At 44.4% G+C, this 14650-nt stretch overlaps 1 protein-coding gene across 1 annotated transcript in view; it reads left to right on the forward strand.

The window, feature by feature from the left end:
* The window catches only part of HGSNAT (heparan-alpha-glucosaminide N-acetyltransferase), a 24575-nt gene continuing 9925 nt past the window's right edge, over positions 1-14650 (forward strand). The window contains exons 1-9 of the mRNA XM_035136272.3: positions 1-113; positions 5117-5232; positions 6436-6572; positions 7060-7181; positions 7955-8024; positions 9975-10044; positions 11611-11720; positions 12788-12864; positions 13847-13877. Of these exons, the coding sequence (XP_034992163.1) occupies positions 11-113; positions 5117-5232; positions 6436-6572; positions 7060-7181; positions 7955-8024; positions 9975-10044; positions 11611-11720; positions 12788-12864; positions 13847-13877 (836 nt within the window). The 5' untranslated portion in view covers positions 1-10. The remainder of the gene's footprint in view (positions 114-5116; positions 5233-6435; positions 6573-7059; positions 7182-7954; positions 8025-9974; positions 10045-11610; positions 11721-12787; positions 12865-13846; positions 13878-14650) is intronic.

Consider the following 14650-nt stretch of genomic DNA (forward strand, 5'->3'; position numbering starts at 1 on the left):
AGTGGCAAGGATGGCATCGCTGAGAGCAGGCGGCTGGGGCCAGCGGGCCTCCTCCCTCGGCGGGCCGTTCCTGGCGCTGCTCATGCTGGGCTTGGCGCAGCCCCACCACCACGGTAAGCGCCGCCGCCATCCTTCCCTCCGTCCCTCCAGCTCTCCTTCCTCGCCGGTGTCGCCATCTCTCGCCGAGGCATCGCTCGGGCGCGGCGCCGCTTCCTCTCTCGCTTCGGGTTTTTGTTTTCCTCAAACCCCCCACCCCCCGTTTTTATTATGCATGTTTCCATCTCGTGTTTTTGTTTTTGTTTTTAATGCCGTGGCGGTTATGCATACTTTAGTTAATAATGCTACAATTAAAGGCACGGAGTCGCAGGCCCTTTCCAGGCATTTTATTTATTTTTGGGTGGGGGGAGAGGGGCGGAAAGGAAAGCGGGGTTGGCGCCATTGAAAAGCGTTTCGCCTGCCCCGCTTTGCCCTCAGGGGGAAAGGTAGGGGGTTGGCGCTGCTTGTAGGTTTTTAAAATTACATTTATATGCCACTTTTCCCCCTCCCAGGAGCTCAGGGGTGATGGGCGTGGCGAGGGCACATGGTCGTGGGCGTGGCGAGGGGGTGGTGGTGGTGGTGGTTGAGGGGACAACTCAAGTGAATAAATAAAAATACTTCACTAAAAGTTAAGGAACTGGAGATTTTGGCAGGTTTTCCTGAGCACTTGGGGCCAAAAGAGAGTGCTGTATTTTCCTGTGTATATGACTATGCTATTTAACCATTTTTTTTTAATTTTTAAAACGGGGTCGTCTTATACACGGAATGTTGAAAATATTTATTTCTTAATTTGGGGCTCAAAAAATAAGAGTCGTCTTATACATGGGAGCATCTTATACAGTGGACCCTCTGGAACTAACTTAATTCGTTCCGGGGGTCCGTACGCACCTCGGAAAATCCGTATCCAGAGCATAGCTGCCAAGTATCCCGTATCCGCCGGGAAAACCCCTTTTTTCTTACCGTTTCCCGGCGGTCTCCCGTTTAGGTTAAAATCCCGGTATTGTCCCTTAAATCGGCTTCGGCCCGGCGGCCATTTTTCTGGTGCCGCTTTGCCCTTCTATGGGCACCAGAAAATGGCGGCGCCGGAAGTCGCTTCCGCGCATGACTGGAAGTTGCGTGACGCGACTTCCGGTTGCGCTTTGCCCTTCTATGGGCATCAGAAAATGGCGGCGCCGGCGCCGGAAGTCGCTTTTACGTGTTTCCGGTCATGCGCGGAAGCGACTTCCGGCACTGGCGCTGCCATTTTCTGGTGCCCATAGAAGGGCGAAGCGCCACCGGAAGTTGCGTCACGCAACTTCCGGTCATGCGCGCGCTGCCAATCCCGGATCTTTACGTCCGGAACTTGGCAGGTATGATCCAGAGGCGCCACTTCTGCGCATGTGTGCAGTGCAATAGAGCATTTATGTGCATGCTTGCAGTGTGTTTCTGTGCGTGGCGCGTAGAGCGCTTCTGTGGAGCGTCGAAACCCAGAAAAATACTTACGGGTTTGCCGCTTCCGCAACCCGAAGTTTACATTACTCAAGAGTAACATAACCCGAGGGTCTACTGTACACAGAAAAATATGTTACAGTGGTACCGGTACCTCGGTTTACGAACAGCCCTGTTTACGAACTATTTATGAACTCCGCAAAAGCAGAAGTAGTGTCCCAGTTTGGGAACTTTACCTTGGTCTAAGAATGGAATCTGAACGGTGGAAGGGCACCAGCGGCGAGATGCCCCATTAGGGAAAGCGCGCCTCGGTTTAAGAACGGTTTTGGTTTAAGAACAAACTTCTGGAACGGATTCAGTTCGTAAACCAAGGTACCACTGTAATTTAAAACAACAGTTGTTGAGACACATCCTTCCCAATCTGCTAGACAGACCCAGGCAGAGGATGACAGGTGGGTCTCCTGCCTCCCCCCCCCCAATGAAGCCTGTCTACACCCATGTACATGGCTCTCTCCCCCCCCACATCCCCCCTCTGCTTCATCCTCACAACAGCCCTGTGAGGCAGGTTGGGGCGGAGAGACAGGCTCAAAGCCACTTCATGGATTACTGAGGGATTCGAATCCTGATCTCTTTCCCGCCCGCCTCAACCTTCGGGGTCTCTTAGTCCGGTGCTCTAACAATTGCACCACACTACCGTAGCGCTCTGGTTGCAATGCCCTGGGAACAGGATGTCGGACGCAGCTGGCCTTTGCTGGAACGATTCAGCAAAGCTTAAAAAAAGAAAATATTATTACAGGCTCGTTTGTCTTCCATTTAAAAACCATGGAAGTACAGCTCACGAAAGATGAAACAGAGCAGATTAAAATAAAAAGCTGCAAGCTCTAAAATACGGTATGCTTTAAACTAGCTTTTAAAATGGAAAGCTGCCGTTGCCATCATTATTTTGTTTTGCATGCCACCCTTTCCCACAGTTTCAAGGCGGCTCACAGATCTGCGTAACCACAAATGTGACAAAAGTAATAAACAATAAATAAAATTGTGTCTGCAAGAACGCAACCAAACAGAACAATTTCCACATGAATCATAGGAAGAGCGAAAAATAAAGATACCAAAAATTAATACTGTATCAGTGGTGGCAACAACATCTCCCCTCCCCTGCCGCAAACAAAACCCCAGCCTAATACCCTGAACAATATATCCCAACCAAATTTTTGGGGTGTGTGTGAAGCTTTAAATATCATCATATTTAACCCACTTTCCCATCCAATATTCCCACGCTACTTGGATTTCAAAAGGTTTTGCAATGTCTCCCTAGATTGACTCATCAGCCTGGCTGATGTTAAAAAATGATAATTTCCACCCTTTATTGGGCAAGGTGGTAGAGAGGGCGGTGGAAGAGCTGGATTATACGAATTGCCTGGATCCATTTCACGATCTAGATTTGGGCAAGGTTCACAGCCTAAATCAGTCTTGCGGGCGACCTGTATCATTAATAGGTATGGGGATGTCACAGACCGTGGTATCCACTGTGGGATGAGTATTAGGGACACTCTTTCAGAGTGCTTCTGCTTCTACCAAGAAGCTCATGTCTGAAAAGTAGCAATGGGAGACTGTTTCAACTCCATGGGCTTTGTGCTGCAGTGTACCACAAGGTAAAATTTCCTCCCCAATGCTGGTTTTAAAAGCCTCTGGGTGCAGCCGTTAGGAGTTTGGGGGCTGTTGCCTGTTCTGGATGGAGTTGCACTGCCTCCGAAAGAACAGGTGCAGAGTTTAGGGGTGCTCCTGGAGTTCTCTGTCTCTGGAAACCTCTGGTGGCCTCAGTGGCTAGCGGTGCCTTCTACCAGCTATGGCTGCTATATCAGCTGCAGCCGTTCTTGAACAGTTATGGTCTAGCCCAGGCATCCCCAAACTGCGGCCCTCCAGATGTTTTGGCCTACAACTTCCATGATCCCTAGCTAACAGGACCAGTGGTTGGGGAAGATGGGAATTGTAGTCCAAAACATCTGGAGGGCCGAAGTTTGGGGATGCCTGGGCTAGGCTAGCCCCAGTGATCCATGCATGGGTGACCTCAAGGCTTGATTATTGCAATGCACTCTATGTAGAGGCTTCAGCTGGTGCAAAACGCTTCAGCTAGACTGTTGATAGGAACATATAGTACTATCACTAGCGCATAACTCCAGTGTCCAAAAGTCTGCACTGGCTGCACATGCGCTACTAGGTTCAGGGGTCCTGTATTGATTTACAAGGCCTTTAACAATTTGGGCCCAGGATACCCGAAAGACTGCCCAATCCTCTATAAACCTGTCTGATCACTGAGATCACTTTTAGTGGCCTCCCATGGCTCGATAGACAGCTCGTATCCCCCAGGAGTTATGCATTTAGCATTGCAGGCTTAGTTCCTTTCTGAACTTCTGGCACATACTGAACACATTTTTATTTCAGCAGGCATTCTAATTGAAGTTTGGTTTTATAGTGATTTTTAATTTTTGTAAACTGCTTAGAGGCTATTGCACTTAAGCAACATGGTTCAAAACAAACAAATCCTAAGGTTTCTGCCAGGGACCATCCCCACAGGTGTCTAGCTAGACAGGTTTCTCAATGGAAAAGCATTTTTCACACTTACTTTATTTATTCAAAATGCTATACCCCATCCTTGCGCCGATGCACTTCTCAAGGAAGCTTACAGCTGTTAAAAGTGTCATAGGCTTTATAAAAAATATAAAATAGAAACGGGCTCAGCCAAATTCATTGTATAAAGGTATCTACCCAGCAAGACAAAAGTGTGCTGGAACAGAAAAGTCTTTGCCAAACAGCAGAAGGCAACAAGGGATCAGGGCCACTTAGCTATTAGTTTCTCTTTTAAAAACACTAGCCTGAGCTTAGAGGCCCCCCAGCTCAGAGGACATGACATAGCCCAGTGGTCAAATATGTTTTGCATTCATTAGGCTGTAGTCACAGTCCCTGGCATTGTGTTTGATTGTTGATGTAAAAATATATTTTTGGAACATGATTTTTTGAGTTTGTCATTTCTAAAGATTAGCCGTTATAGTGGTCTACGATCAGCATTTTTACCTGTCTTTTGATGTTTGGCAATTACATCGATTACCAGAACGAAGGCAAGTCATGACCCACAGCCATGTTTGGGGGTGTCAGCAAGAAAGGCAAAAGTCAGTAGCAGTCCAATATCACACTCACTCCAGGGATGTTCACAACAAAGAAACAAGACATACCAAGGAGCTGGAGTAAAGAAATTGTTCCAATATCTCTGCAGTGACTGAATGCTTATGTGTAGCAGCCTTATAAGCCCTCCTCCTAGGCACAGCTGTTGGACATATAAGCTAACCAAGGATTTGGGTCTACTTGTGAGGAAGCTGCTTATGCTCAAGTAGCTAAATTACTTCTGAGGACTAAGCCAGGCACTATGGTGTCTGGCCACAGCCTGGTACTGCACCTTCATGTGCTGACATCCTCTTGGGCTTGGAGATGACTTGGCTTCCATCTCTGCCTCTGAGCCCATTTGCAAAGACGTTTGGGGTTGATATGATGCCTCCAGGTATGTAATCTGGAAATGATCTGTCTTTGCAGAATTCCCAGTTCATCAGCAATACTGGCTAAACGGTGAAGCTTTCTCTCTATGCCTTATCTCTCACAGACATATCCAGAAGACAACCCTGGGATCTGAAAATTGACCAGGCTTTACTACAGATTCATAATGAGTTGCTTGGTGAGAACTTAACCGTCTCCTGGATCTCCGATTATTGCTACCAGGTAAGTCATACTCATTGATGGGTAGGTGGGAGTTATTAAATGCCACCCTAAAACTTTCAGTGTTAGAAAGCAATGAGGCAGTATAGTTTAATACGTCATTATTTTCCAGAATCTGACATTTCTCCCCTGGGAAAGGAGGACTGGGACTTAGGACCATGGAAATTAAGAGGGGCCATCCAGGACTCAGGGGTGTGGAAAAGGACAAGCCCTTTAGGCATCCCTGCCATGTACAATTTAACAAAATATCTTCACAGTAAAGGGAAGAAACACACAGAAGAAGCCAGATTTTGGCATTGTTGCCTATAGTTGGCTCATTATAGCCATGCAGAAGGCTAGTCTCAGCTCAGTAGTTAAGACCATGGAAGTATGGGTACTTTCCAGAATTCTTCCTGATTTGCAAAATAAAAACTGGGCAAAAAGACATGGTTATAAGCTAGAATAGCATGGGAGGGTGCTTACTCAGGAAATTGACAATGAGAACTGAATTGGTTTAATTTTCTATCCACTCCTGTGTCTGTGACCTGCTAATGTGCTGGAGGTAGAGCAATGGGAAAACCATGGTTTGTTGATTTAGAGTTTGTGACAAACCACAGTTAAGCTTTGTAAACCATGATCCATGTCTGAACTGAGCCTGTGTGATTGCTGATATATTTTCAATGGAGAAAATTAGTTCCAGACTCTAATCCCAAGATAATGTGCAAGCAAACCAGTGGTGCTAATGCACATTTTATTTTAGCTAGTATAACTCTTAACATAGGAAACAGACCACGTAGTATTTTTTATTTTAAGATACCATTGTACAATTTTGTCTGATCATTTCTTTTTTTCAGAACAAAACACTACTTTCCTTTAGACCCTTCTATTTGTGTTATACAGTGGTACCTCTAGTTGCGGACACGATCCGTTCAAGGGTGCCATTTGCACCCCTAAAAGTCTGCAACTAGAGCGGCGTTTCTGTGCAAGCGTGGAACGCAATAGAGCGCTTCAGCGCATGTGCGAAGTGTGTAGAACGCTTCTGTGCGTGTGCGTGTGGCAAACCCTGAAGTAAACACTTCCGGGTTTGCCGCATTCGCAAGCTGAAAAGATGCAACATGCACCTTATGCAATAGAAGGTATGACTGTATTTCAAAGATGGTATTTTTATTGTGCCTAGTTTTGGTCACTTCTATATCTTATTTTTGTTCATTTCCCCTTATTTTCCAGTGCTTGCCTCAGGAACTGATTTCTGAACCCATCAACAAAACACCTGAAGAGCCTAGTATTAGCGCTGCTGCTGTGGATTCTCAGCATGCGGTCACCCTGCTGGTCAGTAAGACTAAAGACAACAAAGAAATTTGCAGGTCAGAGCCTTATTTTAGTGTACTGTTCCTTGAAATAGTTCACAGTTGCCAGCATTTGCAATGTCCCCATGACTCTGCTGTGGTTATTTATTTAGTGAAATTACAGGCTTTAATGAAAGTCCAGTAATATACTGTAATGTAAGCATAGTTCCATCAGTAACCATTATTGGAGAGTTTATGTAATTCTGCAGTAGCTGAAGCAGCAGAACTAGCAAAGACAATCTGAATTCATAATAAGAGACAAAGAAGTAGAAAACACTGCATCAGGGTGTGGGGGTTTGCATGCATCAAGTCATCACACAGCTACCTATAGCAGAGGATTAGCACACCAGAAAACAGTGGGTCAGCTTTTAGGCCACGCTAGCATGTAATTATTTAAGTCTGGCTTTTCGAAGGTATCATACATACTGCATTGTGTCAGTGTGATTTCAGAGGCAGTTCTAATTTAAAAGTAACTTCCAGGATATTTTCCCTTTGCTGTTTGCAGGTTACATTATCATTTTGGAGAATTTGGAAACTATTCTCTAGTGGTTGGGAGTCTCCCGGGCAGCATCCCGAAGATTTCATGCAATATAACTGTCAATCAAAGTCCTTCCAACAGCTACCTCCGTATGTTGCTTTATATGTTTATTTTTTAAATTCAAAACATACTAAAAAATAAAAACTGCATATTCTAATTTACATGTATGTATGCCTCTGGGTAAATTAAGGTTAAGGAAAGGGCCGTAGCACTATGGTAGAGCATCTAGGTTAAATGCAGAAGGTCCTAGCTTCAATCCCTGACATCTCCAGGTAGGGCAGCGAATGTCTGCTGTCTGAAACACTGGAGAGCCCTTGGCAGTCAATGTAGATCAGGTGTTCCAGAACCTTGGTCTGCAGACAGTAGCTTCATTCAGGTAGCCCGTGACATGTTTCAAAAACACAATTAAAAACCACACAGCATCTAGCACGGCACATTACAATTGCTACAAGAGGCAGAAAAATCATTAAGTGGGCATTCCAGGACCCTGCATTAAAAAACTAGGGCTCATCTACTGTCAATGCCCCTGTTTTTTTTCAATTCAGTTAATTCATTATAGCCTGACTAACAACCCCCCTGAGCAGATATTCCAACACCTGTTCTTGTTCCTGTGAGCTGTTTATTGAAGAAAACATTCTGAAAGAGGTGTAGCTGTAATATTGGATCATCACAGAGAGCTAGTCAGTGTGAAAAAGAATCTAGTTGGAATGTTAGCAAATGTTCCAATAAAAACTGGGCTGGGGGTGGAGGTGGTGTGAGGATTTTCATTTTTTTAAAGTTTTCTGGAGATATGTGGGATTCTGGCCCAGGATTCTACTTTGCAAACTGGAGTAATTAAAACTTACTATTTTCCTTTGTATAGCAATTTTTTTTGCGTTTCTCATCTACATGGGATTCTTCTCTATTCTGGCATTGGGACAGGTTTGTGTGAAGTAAGTAAAATGTCTTAATAATATACTCCTGTTACTTCCTTTTGAATGTTTCTCCTGCTGGCTATTTGAGGACAGTTCATTTATGCAGTCTGGGAATGTGGCTTGTGGAGCGGTCCTCAGTTCTGTCTCAAAGAGTATTAGCAAAATATATAATGAACAATCAAATTTCCCTGAAAAATAAAGAACAGCATATCTCTGTTTATTCCAAGCCTTCTTTGAACAATTTGTGCTGCCATTGATGACTGTCTATGTGCAGCTTTCCCACCACTCCTTTTATTACTTGCCTGGTGGCAGCACTTACTGCAAGACCTTTCTTGAGGCGTCCAGGCCTCCCTCTTCATCACTTGCTGGGACACTGTTACGAAAGTGTCCTGGGTGCCAGGGATCTGGGCAACTGGGACCCAGGGATTCCACTATGGAGAGCAAGATGACTGCCCTACACAATTAAAGGGTCCTCTCTGGTGTTACAGAGATCACATTGCTCCCTTCAAAGAGTACGCACCATTGATCCTCGTATCCTGTTCCAGAACAGGGATGAAGGGCACGGTAACCCAGTAGCTCTGTTTCTCTCTAGATGCAGGGATGTTGCCAGAAACTGGTTCTGGAAGACAATTGCTCTACCCCATAGCACTTGAGCTCTGGTATTCCACAGTGCTTTATTTTGGGGGGCGGGGGGAGTGTAAGTGGGGTTATTTGGAAATTTGGAGTGAGGTGCCACCAATAAGTTGGTGACACGCAGTTGGTGTCACCATTCTAGTAGCTGAGGTGGTGCACTAGCTTTGACACCTCCTGCCCAGAAATAACCTGATCACTGTTGCTGCTGCTCTGGTAACCTCCAGCTTTGTTGTTGTTTAGTCGTTTAGTCGTGTCCGACTCTTCGTGACCCCATGGACCACAGCACGCCAGGCACTCCTGTCTTGCACTGCCTCCCGCAGTTTGGTCAAACTCATGTTCGTAGCTTCGAGAACACTGTCCAACCATCTTGTCCTCTGTCGTCCCCTTCTCCTAGTGCCCTCAATCTTTCCCAACATCAGGGTCTTTCCCAGGGATTCTTCTCTTCTCATGAGGTGGCCAAAGTATTGGAGCCTCAGCTTCACGATCTGTCCTTCCAGGGAGCACTCAGGGCTGATTTCCTTAAGAATGGATAGGTTTGATCTTCTTGCAGTCCATGGGACTCTCAAGAGTCTCCTCCAGCACCATAATTCAAAAGCATCAATTCTTCGGCGATCAGCCTTCTTTATGGTCCAGCTCTCACTTCCATACATCACTACCTCCAGCTTAGACCACAGCAATATGTGGCACATGGGGGATGCCTTTGAAGGCTGCTTAGGTGGTTCAGTTTGTCTAGAACACAGTGGTTGACAATAGACTGGGACTAGTCAAATGGAACAAATGTCACAAGGGCTTAAATAACTTCGCTGACTGCTAGTCCACTTCAGAGCACAGTTCAAAGCTCTGAATTTAACCTTTAGACCCCTATATCGCTTAAGACCCAGTTACTTCCTAACCCTACATGAACTTGCCCAAACACAGAGGTTATATGCATATATTTCTCTATATATCTCCCCGCCTTCTGCTTTGAGGGTGGGTTGCAGGGAAAAGAACATTTTTGGTGGGAGGGGGCCATCTTTTCCCAGAGAGCACTGACTTTTCCCTTTTAGTGTCTAGTGAAAACCTTTTTATTAATGAGACGTTTACATTTTTATTTCTTTACTTTTATTTTCCTCTTAAGCTTGCTAATACCACTGATACTTTTAGACTGTTTCTGTCTTGCATAATTTGTTGTGTTTTTACTGTTTTGGTCGCCACTGTAAACTTCCTTCAGATTTTCATTGCAAAGTAAAGGACAGGTGATCAAATGCTTTAAGTGGCTAACTAGCTAGCTAGATCAATCACTGGTGTTCCTAGTAAAGAATAAATGGGGACCTTTCTTTACTGCTTAATTCACAGCATCGAACCCATCAGAAACTGGCTTTACAAGAAGATGAACCCTACAGAAACTGATCGACTAATTAATTCAGTAAGTTCTTGGAATAATACAAATTGTCTATTTAAAAAAAACTGTCAAGAATTTGCTGTGAAGTTTGAGGGGTGCACACATAGGTCATGAAAGCTTAGTCACATTGTTTAATGATTCAGTTTTTTGCCTTGTAAAGATGACTGAGTTAAGGCATGTTCACACATGTCTGTTGATTACCTGATGAGTGCAGCACCAAAGTTATCACTTCCATCCTAGAAACCACTATCGCAGATCAGCCATCACCCAGCGTTACCTTAAATGCAATCCTTTTTCAGGGTGGAAACGCAGTTAAGTCAGACATCAAATGATTGTACATGTGTATGAATCAGTTCTCTTGTCTGAAAAAGAGTACTGATTGCTTTTCTTTTTCTTTCTCTAAACGTATGTGCAATGTCTCTTTTTTCAAGTTACATTTTCTACAAATCAGTTTCATTTGTTGAGACATTAGTGTTACATTAATAGTACAGTGGTACCTCAGGTTACAAACGCTTCAGGTTACAAACTCCGCTAACCCAGAAATAGTACCACAGGTTAAGAACTTTGCTTCAGGATGAGAACAGAAATCGTGCTCCTGCGGCGCAGCAGCAGCGGGAGCCCCCATTAGCTAAAGTGGTGCTTCAGGTTAAGAACAATTTCAGGTTAAGAACGGACCTCCGGAACGAATTAAGTTCTTAACCAGAGGTAGCACTGTACTGATTGCTTTTAAGGGGTTTTTTCGCCTGGTAAATGTATATATAGGATTGAAGCCTGAAACTATGCTGGCTACAAATCACTAATGTGACATTAATTATGTTATAGCTTTGATAGGGGAGGGTATTTCACTGGAAGGTTATTTTTTTGGTGTAAGGAATGGTTTTGCCTTCCTTTAGTGTTTTTTCTTTATACAGTGGAACCTTGGGTTACGGTGGGGATCCTTTTCGGAGGCCCCGCCGCAACCCGGAAATGTCGCACATCGAAGCGCTGCGTCTGCACATGCACGAAGCGCAATTTAGCGCTTCTGCGCATGCGTGAGCGGCGAACCTGGAAGTAACCTGTTCCGGTACTTCCGGGTTCGCCACAGACATTCGCCGAAGTGGACGCAAACAGAGGCGGCCGCAGAATGAGGTTTGACTGTACAGGAAGCAGGCATGGCTCTTGTGTAGACAGGGCCGGCTCTAGGGGTAGGCTGGGTGGCGCCAGGGCGCCGGCCTGGCAGGAGGGCATCGCGTGGAAGCCCTGCGCCCGCCCACCAGCCGCAACAAGAAACGGGGCAGAGTGGGGGCGCCGGAGCGATCTCCACACCACGGCGCCCGGGCGCCCGACATGGTTGAGACGGCCCTGTGTGTAGAGAAATACTTTTGTAGGTGTGCTTCCTGTCACCAGGGCAGTAGCACGATGAGAGAAGCTGCACTTATTGGAAAGGCACTGGACCCATGTCTCATATTTGGAATTTGGTAACGCTAAAGAGGAACTCTCACAGAAGACAATCAATAAATAGATGCCTATAAACCTGTTCTAAATGGCTTGGGCTTTGTTCGAGACCATCCACCCCATTGCTAATTTTTCCTTGTTTCCTTTCTATTCAAGGAGCTTGGATCCCCAAGCAGAGCAGATTCTGCTGGTGGCGATTTGCCGGCTGGGGTATGGAGTTCCGCTTCCTCCCTGCAGAGGCTTCGTTCCCTGGACACGTTTAGAGGGTAACTTTCAGCTCTGAAGGATTTCATACCAGAAAAATTCAAAGACGTTTCTGTAATGTGTTCGGGGAAATTAAAACCAGTCTCTTTCAGAGTTAATGCTCTTAGCTGTTTTCTGTGGCATTGGGGCTCATAGAGAGGAGAATCCATTTGTGCTAGATGCCATGAAAAATCCAGCAATAGATAATGATCAGTACAAACAGAACACTGCCTGTTTCTTAAGGGATTCAACCCAGCCACAGATTACATGCCGCCTCTCCCCAGTTCCTCTCAGCTCCAGCACATGAAAGAAGGCATGATCTCTTGGTTCATTCTCTATCCCTTAACTGTGGGCAGTCCCCAAAACACAGCAAGCCCAGGGAAATGCTGGGATAAAATGGAAAATACAAACTCTGCATTATAACATTATCTTGGCAGATGGAGAAGAACATTTGGTAGGAACTGTCACTTTCTGCCTTCTGTATACAGATCTGTTCCACCCTCCCATTTGTAACAGATCTGGGACCAATAAACTGTGATAGATTTATTTAGAGTCTTGGAACTTAAAGTCAGTTACAATCACCTGCAAACCAACCACTGCAGAAGTAATGAAACAAGGTAGCCTTCTCTTAACAAACTACATAGTTCAGTTGGAAGCACGCGAGACTCTTAATCTCAGGGTTGTGGGTTTGAGCCCCACACTGGGTGATAAATTCCTCCATTACAGGGGGTTGGGCTAGATTCTTGCCTCCTCTCACAAGGAGGCAAGGTTACATCAAGAGAAGCCTCTGAATCATACCTTTTAGGATTAAATAAATACAGTGTTTTTTCTGGGGGCATGCAGGGGGGTGCATACCCCTAAACATTTTGTGAATCTTTGTCCATTTACTGTATTTATTTTTCCTGATTTGAACTATAAATTGGTGATTTCCTTGAGTCAAAATTAGAGTACCCCTAAACATTTTTTAAGAAAAAAAGCACTGAATACATATATAATAATTTAGAAATTTTCTTCTCAGACAGCGATAGTTAACCATTTTAATGGTGAGGTATGTGAGGTATATAATCTTCCTTTGCTTTCCCCTTTGTAGGCTGGCCCTTGTAATTATGGTCTTTGTGAATTACGGTGGAGGAAAGTACTGGTTCTTCAAGCATCAGAGCTGGAATGGTAAATGTTGTTCTTGACTTTCACTTCATTCATAGAAATGGGTGTTATTGGACCATAGCAAGCCAGGCACTCCTGTCTTCCACTGCCTCCCGCAGTTTGGTCAAACTCATGTTCGTAGCTTCGAGAACACTGTCCAACCATCTCGTCCTCTGTCGTCCCCTTCTCCTAGTGCCCTCAATCTTTCCCAACATCAGGGTCTTTTCCAGGGAGTCTTCTCTTCTCATGAGGTGGCCAAAGTATTGGAGCCTCAGCTTCACGATCTGTCCTTCCAGTGAGCACTCAGGGCTGATTTCCTTCAGAATGGATAGAAATGGGTAGAGAGGGCCAAACTTGCCTAATCTACTTTCTGGGGCCAAATACCAAATGTCTGCAAGAGAAGCTGAGTGTGCAGGTAACAAACCCACTCTAGGCCACACTTGCTGAGGCCTAACTATAGATGGCATGTAAATGCCCATAGTTGAACCCCAACAACCCCCCTTTTCGGGAAAAGTTTCAGGAGGGGGCAATTTGTAGTGGAAAAACAGTAGGAGGGATATTTAAGTCTTTACCTATCTATCATTTATTTGCTCTAAATTGCTCTTCTTGAAGTGTTTTTATCCTACCCTTGGAGGGAAAGCACATATTCAGAGCCCTGTGGGAAGAGAAGCAGTGTTGTGTGGGTGTGGGTGGGTGTGTGAGAGAGAATTGAAGCAGAGAATAAAAGGTTGGAATGAGTTAAGGCTCGCCTGCCCATGCTACTTCTCCACTACAAAGTCCCTCTTCCTCTTTTGGCTTTTTCTAAAAAGAAGAAAAGTGTTGTTCGAGCTTGGTTACACACATTTTGCTTGTAACATTTAGTTAAACTATCAGTTGCACATATTTTAGCAAGGGAAGAAAGTTATTAATATGTTTTAGGTCTAAACATTTGGTTTCTACCTGGAGACTAACTACTAGTTGACCCTTTATTATGAAGTTTGATTAATTTCCCATTTTCTCTTTATAGGACTAACCGTAGCAGACCTTGTCTTTCCATGGTAATTCATCCTGATTGCTATTATGACTTCGCAGAATTCAGGAAAATTTATTCAGAAGAGACCCATATGGGGTTTTCTTTTACTGTATGTCAGTTGGATCAAGCTTGTTTTGTCCTGGATTCTCAACAGTTTTAATCGTCACAATTGTTTTTTTAGAATTACTGTAGTTTTTCTCACTCTTGTAATTGTAAAGTAAAAAAGCTCAAATAGCAGCATGAAATCTTAAATCTTCTTGAAAGGGGGTATCCAAAAATGAATTAACTTATGTTTAAGTTTACAAATCAGTTTTGAAATCCTGAAAAGACAGACAGATTCCTGCCATACACCTATATACTGATTTTCACTTTACATGTTGTATTTGTGTGTAAATTCAATATATATACCTTGGAAACAGTTACCATGAAGAGACTGAGTTCTCATGTTTGAGGGTGGATGCTTGGAGTGGTGTGGCTCTGTTTTGTTCATAAAATTTGGGGAAACTCATTTTGCCTTTTTACAGAAGGCAACTGTGCACAGCACCAATTAGCAGAACACGTGACATTATGAACGGCGATCGCCTTTACCAGTTTCTCAACATTAATAAAAACTGATTTGGTTTGGGCTTTTTAAAAAATAACAAACAAATTTAGAACTGGAGTACAGAAGACAGACAGCCTGTCTGAAAAGTGGAAGCTGCCATATATCCAACAGAATTCAGTTCGCTGTTTAATATGTATGCCAATAGGCAATGCATGAGTAGGTGAAAGTGGGCTCACATTATATGAGAGAAAAAC

Source organism: Zootoca vivipara, chromosome 12 (genome assembly GCF_965207765.1).
Source record: "Zootoca vivipara chromosome 12, rZooViv2.hap1.1, whole genome shotgun sequence".
In the NCBI taxonomy this organism is placed as follows: Eukaryota; Metazoa; Chordata; class Lepidosauria; order Squamata; family Lacertidae; genus Zootoca; species Zootoca vivipara.